The 21369-nt window shown below is 44.2% G+C and overlaps 1 protein-coding gene and 1 non-coding gene across 5 annotated transcripts in view; one reads left to right on the forward strand and one right to left on the reverse strand.

Moving 5' to 3' along the window:
* The window catches only part of BDH1 (3-hydroxybutyrate dehydrogenase 1), a 36833-nt gene extending 16496 nt beyond the window's left edge, over positions 1-20337 (reverse strand). Inside the window, exons 1-4 of one of the 4 annotated variants that reach the window (XM_061412156.1) lie at positions 20169-20337; positions 13204-13330; positions 6770-6842; positions 5980-6090 (exon numbers count right to left, since the gene is read on the reverse strand). In XM_061412156.1, coding sequence (XP_061268140.1) covers positions 5980-6090; positions 6770-6842; positions 13204-13330; positions 20169-20337 — 480 coding nt within the window. Of the gene's footprint in view, positions 1-5979; positions 6091-6769; positions 6843-13203; positions 13331-18582; positions 18665-18811; positions 18893-20022; positions 20111-20168 lie in introns of those variants that run through there. The other 3 variants (XM_061412161.1, XM_061412179.1, XM_061412170.1) reach the window with 3 other exon arrangements.
* Positions 10732-10838, forward strand: LOC133255499 (U6 spliceosomal RNA). Its single transcript, XR_009738950.1, has one exon. It is a non-coding gene; the product is annotated as a U6 spliceosomal RNA (small nuclear RNA).
* Positions 20338-21369: the final 1032 nt, after the last annotated feature.

The following is a 21369-nucleotide window of genomic DNA, read 5'->3' on the forward strand; positions in this document are numbered from 1 at the left end:
CATCATCCCAGCTGAGACTCTCAGACTGTTCTGCAGTCTGACCTCTGCCTACCTAATCCTCTTCCAATTTCTTTTCAAAGACCTGCATTGCATTCTAAAGGACTTCCCTGACTCTTCCTCCTCCATTCTCTTTAGCCATTACAGGCATTTCCTAAATCAATTTCTTAATACATCTAATCCTGTTTTGGCACCTGCTTCTCACAGGATACAAACGGACACAACAACTTAGTAGCTTTGCTGTTTGTAGTGTATGAATGTAGCAATTCTGAAGCATTTGTGTATGTATTGTAGGATTAATTAAATTAATTAATATATATCCACATAGTTGGGAGTCAGCATTCTAACTACAGGAAAAGAAGAAAGAAATACGGAATGAGGGGAGCAGGAAGAATGCTACTGTGATGAATTGGAATAAGTCAGGACAACCTTATGAACTGTGTGTGTGTGTGTGTGTGTGTGTAATATTTATAGGAAATGTATGTAGGAGATAGATACAGTATATGAACATATAAATGTGTATATGATTATATACACATTCCAGCTTTGGCCACTGAGGTGATCAAGGAGAAGCAATGCCCCATTAGCAACGATCACATCTAATACCCAGATGTTGGTGTCCAAATTCCACTAAAAGGAACCAGGTAAAAATACATCTACATGGAGACATGTATGTGAATATTCACAGCAACATTATTCATAAAGGCCAAAAGTCCAAACACTTTTATCCAAATATTTATCAATTAGTAAAATTTTAAATTTAGCATATGCCGTGCCTGCACGTTTAATTGTGTCTGACTCTTTGTGACCCTTTGGACTGTAGCCCGCCAGGCTTCACTGTCCATTGGGTTTTCCAGGCAAGAATACCAGAGTGAGTTGCCATTTCATTCTCTAGAGGATCTTCCCAACCCAGGGACTGAACCTGCTTCTCCTGTGTCTCCTGCATTGCAGGCAGATTCTTTACCCGCTGAGCCATCAGGAAGCCCTTAATGTAGCATATTCATATACTAAAATACTAATCAGTAGTAAAAAGGGATGAACTACTGATACAGTCTACAATTGGATGAATCTCAAACACAGTATGCTAAGTAAAATAAACTTGGCACAAAAGACTATTTATTGTATGATTCTATTTATTTGAATAGTCCAAAAGGGCAAATTTAAAGAGACAGAAATCAGCGGCTACCTAAGACTAGAGGGAGAAGTGGATAGGTGTGTAAATAATCAAAGAGGGAAATTTTTGAAAGCTGGAAATGTTCTAAAAATGGATGGTGGTAATGGTTGAATGACTGTCTCCTAATTACTTTTGCAACTTCATGTCCCAGTGCTTCCTTTCATGCCCCCTAAATTCTACTTTATGAGTCCCAGTGGAGCCTCATGCTTCCAAGCATATAATTAGGTTATTCCTTCTGTCTGACTGGTTATTCCTCTCAAGTCTCCATTTATGACAGAATTATTCATTCTCCATGGCCCAGAACAAATATCACCCCTTCTGTCATGCCAGATTTAATCCTTGCCTTGCGTCTCCTCCGTCTCCTATGTGGGCAGGCAGGTTCTTAACCACTAGTGCCACGTGGGAAGCCCCCCTTCCTTCTATGTGTTCTCATTAAGCATTCTTTGCACGACACTGAGAACACTCTCCACTCTAATTCTTCCAGCTGTGTCTGTGCATGACGGTCCCATCACTGGACAATGCTCCTTGGGGACAGGGATCATGTCTCACTCTTCTTCAGCATCTAACAAAGTGTCAGGCACATCATTAGCATTTGATAAATGAATGAATGAATGAAGCTATGAAGAACAAGGGACACTGAAGAGAATGGAAAAGATATCAGCTGTTTTAAGCAATAGATGAGCCAGTTGTTGGCAAAGCAATTGGAACCAACCACAAACACTGGCCCAGATTCTGGGCAGTACTGATATTAAATACACAGCTTGATGTAAGATTCTGGGAAGATGGCAGAGTAGGAAGTACCAGGAATCTGTCTCCTCACCCAGACAGTGCACTTGCAGACTCTGTCTGATGTAACTTGTCTGTTAGAATCTAGAATCTGTTAAGGCTTGCAACTTCCAGGAGAATGAGTGGATGGTAAACTGCAGTTGATTTTGGGCAATCTAACCACTTCTATTCAATATTACTGAATATTATTCTACATTACTGGAAGTTGTAGCAATTAGGCAAGAAAAATAAAGATATCCAAACTGGAAAAGAAGAAATAAAACTATTTGCTTGCAGAGGATATGATCTTACATGTAGAAAACCCTAAAGATGCCACAAAAATATAAGCCTGTTGGAACTTGAAAATGAATTCAACAAAGTAGCAGGACAAAAGTCAACACACAAAAATCAGGTGCATTTCTATACACAAACAATGATGACCTAAAAAGGAAATTACAAAAACAACTCCATTGACAATAGCATCAAAAAAGAATAAAATACTTAGGAATTAAATTAACCAAGAAGGTGAAAGACTTGCACTATGAAAACTACAAAACATTTATGAATGAAATGAAAGATAATAGAAATAAATGGAAACACATCCTGGGTTCATGAATCAGATGACTTAATATTGTTAAAACGTCTACTACTCAAAGCAATTTAAGATCTAATCGAATACCTGTCAAAATCTTAGTGATTTTGTTTTTTACAGAAATAGAAAAACCCATCCTAAAATTCATAGGCAATCCCAAGGGATTCCAAATAGCCAAAACAATCTCAAAAAAAGTGAACAAAACTGGAGGACTCAGACTCACTGATTTTGAAACTTACTACAAAGCTACAAAATAGCCTAGTATTGGCATAAAGACAGATATATGGATCAATGGAATAAAATAGACAGCCCATAAATAAACCCTAATACATACGGTCAAATGATTTTTGACAAGGGTGCCTTGACCACTCAAAGGGGAAAGGACAGTCTTTTCAACAAATGGTGCTGGGAAAACCAGATATCCACATGTAAAAGAATGAAATTGGACCCTTACCTAATACCATACACAAAAATTAATTCAAAATGGACCAAAAACCTGCACGTATGTAAGACCCAAAACAGTAAAACTCTTAGAAGAAAACATAGGGCAAAACTTCATGACACTGAATCTGGCAATGATTTCTTGGATATGACACCAAATGTGCAGGTAACAAAATTTAAAATAGGTAAATTGGACTTCATAAAAATTTTTAAATTTTGTATATCAAAAGTCAGTATCCACAGAATAAAAAGGCAACCCATAGAGTGGGAGAAAATATTTACAAGTCACATATCTGGTAAGGACTTAATATCCAGAATACATAGAGAACTCCTAAGACAACAACAACAAAAATATTCCATTAAGAAAGGACTTCAATAGACATTTCTCCAAGGAAGATATATGAATGGCCAATAAGCACATCAAAAGATGCTCAACATCAAAATTTGTGAGGGAAACGCAAACCAAAACTATGACGAGGTATCACCTCACACCCTTTCAGTTCAGTTCAGTCGCTCAGTTGTGTCCGACTCTTTGTGACCCCATGAATAGCAGCACGCCAGGCCTCTCTGTCCATCACCAACTCCCAGAGTTCACCCAAACTCATGTCCATTGAGTTGGTGATGCCATCCAGCCATCTCATCCTCTGTCGTCCCCTTCCTCCTGCCCTCAATCCCTCCCAGCATCAGGGTCTTTTCCAATGAGTCAACTCTTCGCATGAGGTGGCCAGAGTATTGGAGTTTCAGCTTCAGCATCAGTCCTTCCAATGAACACCCAGGACTGATCTCCTTTAGGATGGACTGGTTGGATCTCCTTGCAGTCCAAGGGACTCTCAAGAGTCTCCTCCAACACCACAGTTCAAAAGCATCAATTCTTCGGCACTCAGCTTTCTTCACAGTCCAACTCTCACATCCATACATGACCACTGGAAAAACCATAGCCGTGACTAGACGGACCTTTGCTGGCAAAGTAATGTCTCTGGCTTTTTAATATGCTATCTAGGTTGGTCATAACTTTCCTTCCAAGGAGCAAGAGTCTTTTAATATCATGGCTGCAATCACCATCTTCAGTGATTTTGGAGCCCCCCAAAATAAAGTCAGCCACTGTTTCCACTGTTTCCCCATCTATTTCCCATGAAGTGATGGGACCAGATGCCATGATCTTTGTTTTCTGAATGTTGAGCTTTAAGCCAACTTTTTCACTCTCCACTTTCACTTTCATCAAGAGGCTTTTTAGTTCCTCTTCACTTTCTGCCATAAGGGTGGTGTCATCTGTGTATCTTAGATTACTGATATTTCTCCCGGCAATCATGATTCCAGCTTATACTTCTTCCAGCCCAGCGTTTCTCATGCTGTACTCTGCATAGAAGTTAAATAAGCAGGGTGACAATATACAGTCTTGACGTACTCCTTTTCCTATTTGGAACCACTCTGTTGTTCCATGTCCAGTTGTAACTCTTGCTTCCTGATCTGCATATAGGTTTCTCACGAGGCAGGTCAGATGGTCTGGTATACCCATCTCTTGAAGAATTTTCCACAGTTTACTGTGATCCACACAGTCAAAGGCTTTGGCATAGTCAATAAAGCAGAAATAGATGTTTTTCTAGAATTCTCTTGCTTTTTCCATGATGCAGCAGATGTTGGCAATTTGATCTCTGGTTCCTCTGCCTTGTCTAAAACCAGCTTGAACATCTGGAATTTCACGGTTCACGTATTGCTGAAGCCTGGCTTGGAGAATTTTGAGCATTACTTTACTAGCGTGTGAGATGAGTGCAATTGTGTGGTAGTTTGAGCATTCTTTTGCATTGCCTTTCTTTGGGATTGGAATGAAAACTGACCTTTTCCAGTCCTGTGGCCACTGCTGAGTTTTCCAAATTTGCTGGCATATTGAGTGCAGCACTTTCACAGCTTCATCTTTCAGGATTTGAAATAGCTCAACTGGAATTCCATCACCTCCACTAGCTTTGTTCGTAGTGATGCTTTCTAAGGCCCACTTGACTTCACATTCCAGGATGTCTGGCTCGAGGTCAGTGATCACACCATCGTGATTATCTGGGTCGTGAAGATCTTTTTTGTACAGTTCTTCTGTGTATTCTTGCCACCTCTTCTTAATATCTTCTACTTCTGTTAGGTCCATACCATTCCTGTCCTTTATTGTGACCATGTTTGCCTGAAATGTTCCCTTGGTATCTCTAATTTTCTTGAAGAGATCTCTAGTCATTTCCCATTCTGTTGTTTTCCTCTATTTCTTTGCATTGATCGCTGAGGAAGGCTTTCTTATCTCTCCTTGCTATTCTTTGGAACTCTGCATTCAGATGTTTATATCTTTCCTTTTCTCCTTTGCTTTTCACTTCTCTTCTTTTCACAGCTATTTGTAAGGCCTCCTCAGACAGCCATTTTGCTTTTCATATGATCTAGTAATTCTACTTGTGGGTATATACCCCCAAAGAATTGAAAGCAGGATCTTGAGATATCTGTACCCCCATGTTCATAGCAGCATTATTTACAATAGCCAAAATGTTGGAAGAAACCCAAGTGTCCATCAACAGATGGACAGATAAGCAAAATATATATACATACAATGGAATATTACCCAGCCTTAAAAAGGAAATTCTGTAATATGCTACAGTATGGATGAACTTTGAGGACATTATGCCAAGTGACATAAGCCAGTCACAAAAAGGCAAATATTGCACGAGTCCACTTATATGAGGTACTTAGAGTAGTCAAATTCATAAAGACTGAAACCGTAATAGTGATTACCAGGGCCTGGAGGGGAGGGAAAAATGACAGTTAATGTTTATATTAGGTATAGACTTTCAGTTTCACAAGATGAAAAGTGTTATGAGGATGATGGAGGTGATGATTGCACGATAATGTGAATATATTTATTACCACTGAACTATACATTTAAAAATGGTTAAGATGGTAAATTTTATGCTATGTGTATTTGACTACAATTTTAAAACCCTACAAAAAATAACAATGATGATGAAAATGACTCAACTCTTACCTTCATCAAACAGCCAGCAAACACAAGGAAGCCTTCTGAATGCAGATGCTTGGCCAAGGAGAACCCAAAGCCCGAGTCACAGCCCGTGATCAGGACAGCTTTGCTGCCAACCTGTTTCAAAAGGTCAGACTCCACGTTAGGAATCCAGGATCGTGGGGGCTGAATGACCAGGCCTCCTCTGGGCAGCAACAATTACTTAGGGCTTCTTGAGTGGGCCAGGCCTGGTCCTCCCCACCTGTTTTTTCTGTTTGGAGAAGCACCATGGTGTAGTAGAAATGCTTGGACTCAGAATCAAGAGACAGGTTCTAACCCAGACTCCGCTATCAACTAGTGTCATTGCTTGAGAAAGTCACCTCCCTTCTGGACCTCAGTTTCCTCATCTGCATTCACTATCATCAGCATCACCAGCATTACTGACATCTTCCTCATCAAGTATTGAGTACTTATCATGCAAGGCACTGTGCATGCATTACTTTAAATCTCACAATATCTCCATACCCTAAATGTGATTATTACATCGTGTTTCAAGTGAGGACACAGACATTTTAAAATACCCAACATCATTAGTGATAAAGCCAGAACTGAAACTGGGCCTGAGAGATTTTAGAATCTAAAGTCTTAACCCCTAACTTCATTTGATGGGGTTGGGGGTTGTTCAGCAAGTGACAGATGGCTCTGAGTGCCCTGGAAGCAGGGAAGCCCTTGCTCTGAGGGTGGCTTAGAGCCTGGGAGCCCAGAAGGAGGCCTCTGACCACCTGGCTGGTTCCCAGGTAGCCAGGCTGCCACTTACCGGGTCCACTGAAGCAGCGTAAGTCCGATGGCCAACAGGAACAAAGGGCGCAGAGTAAAACAGCAGCGAGCCTCTGAAAGAGGAAAGCAAGCCATGACCAGAGGCTGCGGTCACACCAGACCTTGTTCTGAAAGCGAAAGTCACTCGGTTGTGTCCGACTCTTTGCGACCCCATGGACTGTATAGTCCATGGAATTCTCCGGGCTAGAATACTGGAATGGGTAGCCTTTCCCTTCTCCAGGGGAATCTTCCCAACTGAGGGATCAAACTCAGGTCTCCCACATTGCAGGTGGATTCTTTACCAACTGAGCCACCAGGGAAGCTGAAGAATACTGGAGTGGGTCTTCTCCAGGGCATCTTCCTGACCCAGGAATCGAACCGGGGTCTCCTGCACAGGCGGATTCTTTACCAACTGAGCTATGAGGGAAGCCCTTGTTCTAGAGCAGAAGCAACTCAGCAGACCCTCAGGCATCAGTGAGCACTCCACTATTCCCACCCCAAACCCCTGAGGACTACCTGCTGATACCTCTGAGGAGGGCCTGTTTCCTCCAGGGTTATTAGTCTGGGAGAAAGTGGGCTAGCAGTCATAGTGGCCATTTTTGCCACTGTGTAGGGAGAGCCTTCCAGCAACAGACCTTTGTTAATAAAGCCTTGTACAAATTCAGTGTCTTAATCCTTAGATTTTATGTGGCTTCCTGATAGTTTTTTATTTTGAAATAATTTTAGATTCACATAAAGTTAAGAAATAATACAGAGAGATGTCCTGTACCCTTTACCCAATTACCCCTCCTGGTAGCATTCTGCACAACTCTAGTACGGTATCATAGCCAGGACATTGACATATGCAGTGAAAATACAGAACAGTTCCATCACAAGGATCCCTTGCATTATTCTTTTATAGCCACACATTCCAACATCCTCTAACTACTAATCTGTTCATCTGTTCTCCACCTCTATAATTCTGTCATTTCAAGAATGGAATCACACAGCATTAACATTCCTGGGGTTGGTTATTTTCACCCAATATAATTCTCTAGAGATTCATCGGATTGTCATGTTTCAATAATTTGTTCCTTTTTATTGCTAAATTGTATTCCATGGACCAAGGTCATCCGGGTTGCTTCCAGTTTTTAGGACTATTACAAATAAAGCTTCTAGGAACATTCCTGTATAGGCTTTTGTGTGAATTTGTTTTTCTCTTGGGTAAATGCCAAGGAGAGCAATTGCTGGGTCATACAGTAGTTGCATGTTTAGTTTTTTAACAGACTTCAAACTGTTTTCCAGAATGGCTATAGCATTCCACATTCCCAGCAGTAATGTATGAGTGATCCAGTTTCTCTATATCCTCACCAGCATTTCGCAGTATCACTATTTTTCATTTTAACCATGCTGGTAACTGTGTAAAGATATCCACTGTGGTCTTAATTTGTATTTCTCTAAGGGCTAATGATGTTGAACATCTCTTCATGTGCTTATCTGCATCAGTATATCCCTTTCGATAAAATGTCTCTTTATGTCTTTTGTGCATATTCTTACTGGATCGTTCTCTTACTGTTGAGTTTTGAGAGTTCATTATATGTTCCAGATGCTAGTCCTTTGTTGCATGTGTAATATGCAAATATTTTCTCCTAGCTCATAACTTGTCTTTTCATCCTCTTAACAGGATCTTATGTAGAGAAATGGTGTTTCATTGTGATGACTCTGATTATTTAATTTTTCCTTTTAAGGCCAAACGGTTGGTGTCAAGTTTCAGAACTCTGTGCCTATGCCCCAAACTAAAGATTTTCTCCTTTTTTTTTCCTAAAAATTTTATAGTTTTGTTTTATAATATAAACCCATGATCCACTGTGAGTTAACTTTTGTATAAAATGTGAAACTTAAGTCAAAGTTGGTAAGCCTCTGCCTGCGAATATCCATGCTCCAGTCTCATTTTTTGAAAATGTTATCCTTCCTCCATTGAACTGATTGTGCAACTTCTTTGAACTGATCTTTGTCAAATTCTAGTTGAGCAAACCCGTGTGGCTCTATTTCTGGATTCTCTGTTTCACTGAACCATGCATTCCCACCTTATTTTTCTTTTGCAAAATGGTTTTTACTATTCTATTTCCTTTGCCTTTTCATATAAGTTTTAGAATAATCTTGTCTTTATCTATAAAAATCTGACTGAAATTTTTATAGAAATTATGCCAAACTTGTGTATCAGTTTGGGGAAAATCAATGTCTTTCCTCTTTTGAGCCTTTCAATTTCTAAACATAGTGTGGGTCTCCATTTACTTAGATATTTGATTTCTTTCATCAGCATTATGTAGTTTTCAATGTACAAATTGTGTATAATTTGTTATATTTATATCTAAGTAACTCATTCTTTTGAGCAAATTGTTTTAGATTCCTATATCCACAAGCTCATTGCTAGGATATAGAAAAAGACTGATGTGTGTGTGTTATCACATATTCTGTGTCCTGCTGAGCTCACTTATTAGTTCTGGGAGTGCTTTGTGGATTCCTTGGGATTTTCTATGTAGTCAATCATATAATCTGCAAATTAGGGACAGTTTTGTTTCTTCTTTTACAATCTGTATGACTTTTATTTACTTTTCTTGCTTCACTGTACTTCCTTACTGCACTATGGTGAATTGGTTACCTTGCTGCCCATCTTAGGGGGAAAGTATTCAATCTTTCACCAGAAAATATTAATACAATGCTAGCTGCAAGGGTTTTTATAGATGCTCTTTATCAAGTTCAGGAAGTTTCCTTCTATGCCAATTTTTCTTAGAGTTCTTAATCACAAATGAGTATTAAATTTTGTTTTTTCTGCATTGATAGATTCATATGATTGTTCTTTGACTTTCAATTTGGTGGATTACATTAATTGATTTTTCAGTGTGAACCATTCTTTGCATCCCTGAAACAAATCCACTTTTTCATGGTTTATAATTCTTCTAATATACTGCTGCTGCCGCCACTGCTGTTAAGTCACTTCGGCCACGTCCGACTCTGTGCGACCCCAGAGACGGCAGCCCACCAGGCTCCCCCGTCCCTGGGATTCTCCAGGCAAGAACACTGGAGTGGGTTGCCATTTCCTTCTCCAATGCATGAAAGTGAAAAGTGAAAGGGAAGTCGCTCAGTCATGTCTGACTCGTAGCGACCCCATGGAATGCAGCCTACCAGGCTCCTCCATCCATGGGATTTACCAGGCAAGAGTACTGGAGTGGGGTGCCATTGCCTTCTCTGTCTAATATACTGCTTAATTATATTGGCTAATATTTTAAGAATTTTGCATCTATATTCATGAGGGGTATTGGTCTGTAGTTCTCTGTTTTTTATGGTCTTTGTCTGGTTTTGGAATCAAGGTAATACTAGCTTCATAAAATAAATTGGAAAGAGTTACCACTGGATATGGATGGGAGTTCTGGCTCCCCACTGGGTCTCCACCAACCCTTCCTGACTGTGAGGAGATACAGTGTCTCATTGCTGCTCCCCACTGTATGTGGGGGTGTACAGGTTACTGCTGAGAGCTGGAGGAAGTCCTGATTCTCTTTCTCCTCTAGATGTCCTCTGACACTCCCCCACCTCCACCTCAGGCAGGGAGGGCGCCTTATTACTGGGGTGGGGGGTGGGGGGTTGGCGGGGTAGAATGTAAGTCCAGGCCCCTACTTGGCTTTCTCTGACACAGCCTCTGGTGAGGACACTGGTCACACGTGAGTAGAATGGTAAGGTCACTACACCCAAAATTAATTAAATGACCTTATCTAAATAATCACTATATTTCCATAATCCCAGGATTTGCTGTACAAAAAGGACAAAGTGTCCCTGGCAGAACTGTGCTTGTCCCCTGCCATCCCTTTGCACTATTTGATATTTTAGAAAGTTACAAAAAGTCACAGCAAGAAAAAAAATGATTTCAAACTGACTTGTTCCCAGATTTTCTCTAACCCACTTCCCCATATTCAAATCTATCCACTCGTGCTCGCTTCGGCAGCACATATACTAAAATTGGAACGATACAGAGAAGATTAGCATGGCCCCTGCGCAAGGATGACACGCAAATTCGTGAAGCGTTCCATATTTTTAGCAGATGAATGGATAAGAAAGCTGTGGTACATATACACAATGGAGTATTACTCAGCCATTAAAAAGAATACATTTGAATCAGTTCTAATGAGGTGGATGAAACTGGAGCCTATTATACAGAGTGAAGTAAGCCAGAAGGAAAAACATAAATACAGTATACTAACGCATATATATGGAATTTAGAAAGATGGTAACAATAACCCGGTGTACGAGACAGCAAAAGAGACACTGATGTATAGAACAGTCTTATGGACTCTGTGGGAGAGGGAGAGGGTGGGAAGATTTGGGAGAATGGCAATGAAACATGTAAAATATCATGTAGGAAACGAGTTGCCAGTCCAGGTTCGATGCATGATGCTGGATGCTTGGGGCTGGTGCACTGGGACAGCCCAGAGGGATGGTATGGGGAGGGAGGAGGGAGGAGGGTTCGGGATGGGGAACACATGTATACCTGTGGCGGATTCATTTTGATATTTGGCAAAACTAATACAATTATGCAAAGTTTAAAAATAAAATAAAATTAGAGAAAAAAAATAAATAAAGAAAAAAAGAAAAAAGAAAAAAAAAAACAAACAAATCTATCCACTCACAGCTGGGGGTTGCATTACACCAGGTGTGTCATATATATCACATATATGGGTGTATTACAGCAGGTGCTACTGCTCACATCCAGCTGTCGATGGCAAATTTCTACTTCGCCAGAGAGCACACGTTGGCATGGAAAATAACCATCCATTTTCTAGTTGCGGGGACTCTGAATTTAACTTGCCACTTGATTTTACTCCTCTCAAATATAAGAGAAAGAAAAAGGCATTATTTCTCCCTTGCTCTGGCTGCAAAAGAAGAAACTGAGGTAGTAGAGCACATGGAATACTCTTGGAAAAGGAAATTTCCAGAAGCTCTCAAAGAAGAGTTGCTTGTTTAATTTGTATTGAGTTGGCAAAAAAGTTTGTTCGAGTTTGTCGTAAGCTGTTACAGAAAAACCCAAATTTGCCCCGGACAGCTGGGTACAAGCAGTAGCACCTGGTATAATGCACTCAGGTGTAATATATATACATGATACCTGGTGTAATGCAACCCCCAACTTTGAGTGGATAGATTTGAATATGGGGAAGTGGGTTAGAGAAAATCTGGCAACAAGTCAGTTTGCAATAATTTTTTTTCTGGCCAACTCAATGCTTTCTCTAAATCACACAATTCAGTGAAGTTTTGCGACATTTTAGTTAACTGGTTTCACGAGTGAGATTTTAAAAAGGACTGGTCTCTAGGTGAATCCTAACATAAGGACAGCACACAACCCACACTGAGAGACATTTTCTTCCAGGGTATCAAGGTCATGCGCGACAGACACTGAGGAACTGACCCCGACAGTGAGTGGGTAACAGGTAGGAAGGCCAGAACTGCAAGTGGCAGACTTTTTTTTTCCCTTCTCTGTTGTCGAAACCGGTTCTGCCCAAGACTAACCTTTTTTTTCTTTTCTCAAGCCTTGGGCTGATAATGGCTCAACAAACCAATATTCATGTCAATTGATTCAAGGCCGGGGGATGATACACCTTGTTCGATCCTATCTCACAACTGCATGTTGTGGGAGGGGCCTGGTGCAACTCCCTCGGCGTGGAAGAGTCTCTCTTCCCTGATACTAGCTTTCTAACAGACGTAAAACACCTTGTAAAAACGAGCAAGGGGGCACTCTTTTTGTTCCCTTCTGATGTCTGTCAGAAGCTTTCCCTATCTCTGTTATACTTTAATAAAACTTTGCTACACAAAAAGCTCCAAGTAGTCAAGCCTCATCTCTGACCCTGGATCAAAATCCTCTCATCTGGAGGTCACGAATCCCGGCATAACACACGTCTTGCAGCAGCGACCTTTCAACAGGAGGAGAGTAAGGGGACATAACAACTAAATGGAATGGGGACCCTGGTTTGTATCCTAGACTAGGAAAAGCTGTATTTGTGAGCTATCTGATGAAATCTGAATCAAGTCTGTAGTTAATAGTATGATATCAGTGGTAATTTCCTGGTTTTTTATGAATGTACTATGTTTTGTAAGACATTAACATTTGGGGAAGTTAGGTAAAAGTTAGGTAAAGGGGATACGGAATATTTTTGTACTATTTTTGCAATTTTTTACAAATGTAGAGTTATTTAAAAAAAAAAATCTGATGAAAAATATTCTTCTATGCCTTGTGGGCATAGACCTTGTGGGAAGGTCTCCGTCTTCCAAGGACACCATTGCGTGTCCTTTGCTGGTAGACTGTGGGTACTGACAGACACCTTTGAGAGTCAGACCTTATTATGCATGAAGAGCTCTGCTTTACCCAGAAAGTGTAACCGTCAAGGCTACCTCCACCCTTCACTGTCTTACCTTGTCCCATTTTCTCTATCAGAGAAATTCAGGGTTTTCCTTGGAAGCTGTGACAGGGGTCTGGAGAGGCGGGCTGTTAGCATTGTGGCCACAAAAGGCAGAATGGTCAGGCTCCTCCTGGTGGGTTCTGAAACACAAAAAGCACCCTCATTGCCTGTTGCCTTCTGGGCTTTGGGCAGGAGTGGCCATGTTCCTTCCAGGTTGTAAAAGTCAAATTGGGCTCTGTTCTACCCAGGTCCAGTTATGGCACCAGACAGTCCCTGCCTGCCACCCTCCTCGCAAGCTACAGCCTCATCTGATACAAAGAGTCAGATAGCTGAAACACCTAAAAACCTGGGTTCTGGCTCTGGCTATGTACAAACTCATGGGGCAACCCTGGATGAAGTATCACCCATTTGGGCCAGATCAGCGATCCTCAAAACAGACTGTGCAGCAACCAGTGGGGCACTTGGGGACCTGAGCCCTCAGTGAGCCCAACTCCATGAGTCCCATTCTCTAGTCTGTGTTCCCCATATCCAGCAAAACAGCCACCTAAATTTGTCCACGTGACCCTACAGGCAGTTTCTCCAGCCCAGGGCCACATATCATTTGATTTAGCTCTCCACCTCTCTCCCCAAAACTCATCACAGCATGGAGACTAGAGCTACAAAATGAGACATGCTCTAATTAATCTAAATTAACACACACACGCACAGTCTCTCCCACCACCCGACCACTCCCTTTTCAGGTTAAGTCAGCCTTGTTGCAACAAGACCATGTATCACTAGTGTCACCTCTAGTCTACTCAGCACACTGACTAGTTGTGCATTATGAGTTGTTGATCAGCGTGTGCACTAGGTGCCCTCCTGTTCTGGTTGATTCCCCTCTAGTGACCCCTCCTGGCCTAAGGGAAGGAAAGGGAGGTGGGGAGGGAGTTGAGGCCAGGCAGTCACATTCAGGGGAGCTGTTGCCCTTTTCCTGGTGAACTGTCCTAGTCTCTTGGCACACCTGCCTGTGTTGGGTTAGACTGCCCTTATCAGTAACAAGGCTCTGCCTGAGATGCAGCTCCTCCCCTGCCATCTTGCTGCCACCCTAATCTGATAACCAGCCACCTGGTTCTAGGTCTGAAATAAGTTCATTGACTGGCCAACCCCCACAGTGTTCACCGTAGGAGGCAGGTGGAGGTGTTCCATCTGTTTAATCCTTGGGAGAGCAATATATAGGGCTTTTTGTCTTGTGTGATCCTTCCAGACTGTGCAGTAGGCTCTTGCTTCCACTCCTGCCCTTATTTGCCACACAGCAGTCTCAGCGTTGCAGCCAGAAAGATCTTTCTAACACCAGTCAGGTTGTGTGACTCCCTGGCCTAGAAACCTCCCCCTCCTTCCCGCGCCTTCTGGAGTCTGCCTCTGCCTCCCTTCCTATTCGATATTGCCCTCCCCTCACTCGCTGTGCTGCCGCCACGCTGACCTGAACACACGCCAAGCTCTTTCTCGCCTCGAAGCCCTGGACTTTGCCTTTCCTCACACTGGATGACTAGGTCCTTCTCACCCTTCTGACTTCGGAGAGGCTGCCCCAACCCCCCATGCAGCACGCAGGGATTGCTCTCCGTAAGATCACTCTTCAATCCAACATTCTCTTGTTTCGTTACTTGATCTCTCCCTTCCAGCTCATAAGCTCAGTGAGGCCAGGCACCTGGTCCATCTTGGTCACCACTGAACTCCCCGTGCCTGGAAGAAACCTGACACGGAGGAGGCACTCAGCGAGTCTCTGCTGAGTGGGGCTGAGCTGTGGGCTTGAAGCCCACCTCCCATACACCTACAGACTAGCCCTTCATGGAAGGCACAGGCCCATGCTGGGCTCAGATTCTTTAAGGGGGTGTCCCTACCCCCACCCCGCCCAAGTACTGAGCAGCTGGCTGAGCACACACATCTCCACCTCTTCCCGCCAGGACTGGAGTCTGAGGTCACCGCCACTGGGTAATTTTAAATCCAGTTGTTTATAATTCAAGCCCTTTCCATCCCTTCTGCTCAATGCCTGTGGCAGAGAATGCCTCAATGTCATCTCCAAATAAAGGGCTGCTTTTCAACTTTATTTTCCTTCAAGTCAGCCACATCTAAAAGTGCTGGCATCAAAATAGCTTAAAGTGCATAAAAACAGCCCTTTTAATAATGCACTATTCACACTGTCGTCTTATATACAAAATACCAGAATTTTAGATCTTTTTTCTTCTGTACTTTTACATTTTTTAAATATGTTGCTATTTTTACTCCAAATGCAATGCTACAGGCAATGAAACTGCTGCACACTCTTCAGGGTGGTTTGTCATCTTAGTGTCTTGTGCTGGGCTTTAGCCTCTGTAAATACTAGCTTCTCAAACTCGAGATGCCACTCACTTGCCTTTTGGTTTGGAAACAGAAATGGTTGTAGGAAGCAGGTGCTTCAAGGGGACAGGCAGAGCCCCTATGGGGGGTGGAGACCATCTCTTTAGGTTTGAATTCGTTAGCTGCTCCAGGGGGACCAAATTTATAAAATAAAATACAGCTGTAAAATCAAAATGCTCAAGTATTCTGGAATCTGGGGGAAACTTTTCTGAGAACACTTAGGTCTACTCTCAAGGATACCTCCTTTCCACTGTCAATGAAAACCCATGTGTAACCCACGCAAAGTATACTGTCTCAAAAAAAAACAAAAAACACCTGCCTGCATCCTTGTCTTGATGCTGGGCTCACTTGCTACATTCTGACAGGAAGATCTTGCAGAGGACACAGCTGGTTGCCCTCCTGTGCTCAGGGTCAAGGCGTCTCCTGCAAGTGGCAAACATTCCCGGTACTGACATCCTCAGAAAAGGCAGGGCGTCAGCAACAAACAGGAATTCAGGAAGCAATACTTAGGCAGAAAAGAGAACCCAGAGTTCATGGGCCCTGGTACTAACAAGTGGGAGGGGGAGGTCCTGTTTCACTGCGGAGGGCAAGCTGGGTTTAAGCAAAGAAGCATCCTATGCAAGGACTCCACACTGAGGCGCTCAAAGTCAGTAAGTGGTGTGAGACTCCAAGGTCTGACAACCAGCAGCCAGTTTCTAACATACTCTATTTGGCTATTTTGTTTGGCCAGCCTCATGTTTTAAAAGGCAATGTAACAAGCCAGCTATGTTATGCTTGAACTCAATACAAAAAGTTTGTACTTACTATTTTAAGCCTACCCATATCACCTCTGTTAACTGCCTGGCCACTGTGGGAATCAGAGTTTGAGATCTCACCAGACAGGTGTCTATTATCCTTTGGCTGTTTTCCTTCTGATCACTTTTAGTATAATCTTGCCTGAAAATTTCAGCTCAGCTCAGCTATGCATGTTAACTATACAATTAATGGGGGTTTCCTTGACGTCAAGCAAAAAGGAAACGAGAAGTTTTAAAGCCCTTATTTTAAAAAGATGTCTATTATTCCTTAGAGAGATAACTATTCAGAAACAAAAGCCTGAAGGAACACTAAACGATATTATAGATGATGTTCTCCCTATTATTTTATCATAAATGCAGAAGTGACTTTTATACAACTGCCTTTAGCAGGGACCTTCAATAAAAGCCAAGGATTTAACTTTAAAGCTCAGTTCAGCAAAGGCAAACCTAACAGACACTTGGAATAGTCCAGCAGATTCCAGTCACCTGATCAGACTTAGGTGATGGCCAATTCTTCTCAGAGAATACATCACACTCTCTACAGTGGCCAAATTTTGGGTGTCCATCTTGCTCACCTGATCCCTGTCCTTCCAGACTTGCCCATTGTATACAGCGTTTGGCCTCTGATGCTGTAGTTGTGCAGTGAGGACTACCCCCCGCCCCTACTCTCTGGCCATGGAAGACTATATCAGGGAGAGACACCCGACCCCAGATGAACCCATTATTCTGTTTCCTGGCACTGTGAAAGCAAGCAAATCAGCCTCGTGGGGCACAGACATGTGACCTGACTGCTGGAGCTGGAGAAGGCAGATAGGCAGCTATGTGACATTGAGCCTGAAGCCAGAAAGTGAGAGATGGAGAAAGCCAATCTGCAAAGAGAGAAAAGTCAGGCACACATGTAGATAGAAACAGAGATGGAAGTGAAGAGAGAAAAAAAACTAACAGAGCCTCCTGAGGGTAGATCTGCTCCTGAGACCGGGCTGCCCTCGTCTTCAGCTCTGTAAGGCACGTGATGTCCTTACTCTGTGTTAAGCATGCTTAAAATCAGTTGCAGCCAAAACAATATTGGTGAAAACACACTGAAAGCAGGTTCTTTCTGCAGACACTATCATCAATTCTTAAGCTTGCCTGATATTCTGAGAATGGCACACTGCAGACCTCGTAATCATAACAGGAACATGAGCCTCTCCCTCTTCACATCTGTCAAGGAAACATCTGTCTTTCCCCAAAAGAAAGTGCTACCAGAGCTGTCAAAATGGCTATAATTACAACCACCAGATTAAGCAGCCATTCCATCCCTAGGAGAACAGGGCTTGCCTACCAAATTCAAGTCAAACCAGTACACAGTAGGCACATAATATTTGAATGCTTTAAGAGAGTTTGCAGCAGAGGAATACCATGTTGGGCTTATATTTTAATATGATAACTCTCACTGGGTTAAGAATAGACTGAGGATGGACAAGGGCAGAAGCAAGGAGACCATTTAGAAGCTATGGCAATAATCCAGGACCATAATGTACAGCCATGCAGTTTGTGTACTGCACAACTCCAGCAAAATGTGAAGAGGTACTCCCTGGAGATACATATATAAAGGGCTGCCATGGAGGAAACCATGCTGGTGGAAACCACAGAGCCAATTAGACGAGGTCAAAGTCTGGCTGTGTTTTGAAGGGAAAGCCCACTGTAATTTACTGACAAATTAAATGTAGGGTATGAAAGAAGAAAGAATCAAAGATATTTCCAAGATTTTTTCGTGCAGATGTTAAAAAAAAGGCATCAGTACGACTGATAGTTTAAGGAGCATCCTATTCAGAAGTGCTTACATTTCAAATCAGAATGTACAAGCCCGACCCCCTGGTCCTCACTAGGCCCCTCCAAATTCTATCTCCAACTATGCTTTTCTCATCTACTCATACCATTTGCTACATCATCTCTCAATATGCCTGTACTTTCCAATTTTCCTGCCTTGCTCATCCTATACCTAATCTGAGGTCTCCTTCATCCAGCAAGCCCTGATTCAAATAATCTCCTTCAAGAAACCTTTCCTGATCCCCTAAATCAAAAATCAACCTCATCCATATTTGCAGTTCAGTCTTATGCGTCTCGGAAATTGCACTTAACCTAGGCTGGGTAGCATTAAAGGTATCTTGTTTATAACCATTCACAGCCCCCATCTGATCACCAGTCTCAACCTGGACTGTGACTGCCCCACAAATAGGACCTACGTGTTGTTTGATTGGTCTCAGGTTCCTCCAAAATGACTACTCTGGTGTCTGACAGGAAGCAGCCGCTCTTTAAATGTGTATTGAGAGAATACTAGAGCTACACACATTTCAAAGGTCAGCTTCCTCGCCCGCCACAGGTATCTGCCCTGTACAGGGCGGGGCTCCAATGCTCTGGTAGAAAGGAAGATACTTGATGCGTCATAAAGGATCCTGGCAGTCGGAAGCCCACCGTAACTAAATGTTTGCCTCTGCAGCCTCTCGCAGGGTTAGAAGGTGACTTTACATCAGCTGACTTGGGGCACACTTTGGCAGCCGGGTTGGAAAAAAACACGCAGAGATCAACGGCGCTTAACGTGGCGCGCGGTAGAATACCCTCCCCCAGCCGGGCGCGGCCCCGAGGCGCACAGACCGCCCTGAGCCCTGTCTCAGACAAGCCCCAGCGCGCTGGGAGACCGTGGAACGCCAGAGACGCGCAGGCGCCAACTCGCTGCGCGCGCTCTGGCCGCGCGTCCGGGGCAGCTCGGCCAATCGCAGGGCTGCCGCACCTTCCCGCCTACCAGAGGCGAGCAGCCGAGGGGGCTCGGCCCAAGCCGCGCTCCCACTGGCTGAGACGGCACCGCCCAGACCCAGCTGTGCTCTGCCGGCGCCAGCGGGCTACTGAGGCTCCCGGCCTTGCCCCGCCCGGGCCCACCACCACCCCAGCATCTCCCGCCGGCTCCCGCGGCGCCTCCACCTTGCTCGGTCCTCCTCCTCCCTCTGTCCTGCGGCCTGTGCGGTCCTCCAGCAACAGCCGGCTCAGCTCGTGCTCGAGGAAGCTGGACCGGCGGCCCGACTGCTGTCCAGCATCCTTCCCGAGGGTGCCGCAGGAAGGGAGGAAGCACTCCCACCACCAGCAAGTCTCCGAGAACAGAGCCTGGTGGAGGACGTGGAAGGAGGACGAGGATGCGGGGCAGGCCGGGAGAGATGCGGGGGCTCGGGCCAGAAAGCAGGCCTACTGGCTTCGGTCCTGGCTCGGTCTCCGACTACCATGTGACCTTGGACAGGTTTCTTCCCTTGTGGCTGCGCTCGCCTTCTGTTAAATGCGGCGGCAAAGAATAAGTGCTGAGGGTTTCACTTGGGAGACTCAGCGCCACATGTTCAACCTGGGTCTCCTCCGACCGAGCACATTATTCCGAATAATAACCTTCAGGCCGGGAGGGCGGAGGATGAGGATTACTTGGGGTTGAGGCAGGTCTGGACGGGATCGATACATCTTTTTACACCTTTACCCCGGCCTTGTTCGCAGGGCCCAGCCTACAGGATGTGGTGCCCCTTCTCCACCCGCATCCCCGAGACCCGGCTTAAGGGCAGAGCAAATCCAAACCAAGCCAATCATCATGCCGGTTTAAGGGCGCCCGCTCATCACCCCTGAACTGCAGAGGTGCGGACCCCTCCTCTTACCCCAAAACAAACTGGCGCGGGGGCTCCAGTTACAGAGGGCTCAGCTGGTGCGTTCGCGATAACCTGGCGCTTCGCAGGCACCCGCGCTCGCGTCCCGTACCACCGAGTGGAGGCGCTACCGCCGTTTCCTTCTCGAAGACCCTTACCCGCTCTCACTCCTGCTGCCTCCACCCTCAGCTGCCTGGGTGCGCCTACAGACAGTGGCTCAGCCGTAGGGCTGCGCGGGGCGGAGCCCGACGACGGGCGTTGCCAGGGCGGGGAGCGCTCCGCACCGCGCCGCCTTCTTTGTCCTGGGGCGCCAGGCACAGCCCCCATCCCGCGGAGGGTAACTCTATTCTTTAGGCGCCTAGCCCGGGATTAACCCCTTGCTGACCGTCCTTTAGCCCTAAACCACGCTCAGATCTCCTCCACCGCCATCCTGGTTCTGGAGCGAGGGGGGAAAGACCACCCAGCGGGTATGTATGGGTAGGAAGGCGAAGATGCCGCCCCAGGAAGTGAGGAAAGCTGGTAAGATTGAGGCGCCTTCCAGGACGTATGCCTATTTACTGTCTCGAGCTCATTGAGGTAGGTGGGTTGGTTGGTTGGTTTTAAAGTTTGTCTTTTGATCAGATGAAGTTAATTTAAAATTTTGTTATTCCAATGGGTTACAAAAATAAAAAAAAAGATTTAAGAATAGCACAGCTTCCCAGAGTTTCAACAAAGGAATACTGGAGGCTGATCTCCACAAGTCAAGCTTCCCTGCCAAGTTTCCTGGATAAGAAACCAACTGAGGAGAAGGAAGCTTCTTGGCAAATTAGTGGCAGACCTATGTTTAGGTCAAATTACGGAGAACTGATTGGAAAGGGACCAGGCAGATGAAAACAGGAAGGAAGTGAGGGCCCTGTGGGGCTTTAAAGAAACCTCTCAGCTCCAGGTTATGTGAGCTTCTTGAGGGCTGAGTCTGTCTTCTTGCTTTATCTCCAGCTCCTGGCAGGTAGAGCTTCGAGGACCCGGAGAAACGTGAAGGTAGTTACTCTTGTTTTTCTGTACCCATTTCATAGACAGACTCAAGCTTGCTTCAGTGGTGTTTTTTAGAATAGTTAGATAGCTATGTTGGGTCACCAGATTATACTTTGAGGGTTATGCATTGCTTCAAAAGCAGTTGACTAAAGAGTTAATATTTCCACCCAGGAAAAACATACTTCCTTCCTACCTTTGGACTGAGAATTTATGGAAATAAAGTTCTATTTATGGAAGGCAGGACAATTGACGTGTCTATGTCTGTCTGACTCCGTTTGTGGCTGACCTCACACCTTCCCAGCCCATCTTTTTATTCCAGCTTTGCTGTGGCAGCCTGCTACATACAGA

The sequence above is a fragment of the Bos javanicus genome, chromosome 1 (genome assembly GCF_032452875.1).
Source record: "Bos javanicus breed banteng chromosome 1, ARS-OSU_banteng_1.0, whole genome shotgun sequence".
Lineage (NCBI taxonomy): Eukaryota > Metazoa > Chordata > Mammalia > Artiodactyla > Bovidae > Bos > Bos javanicus.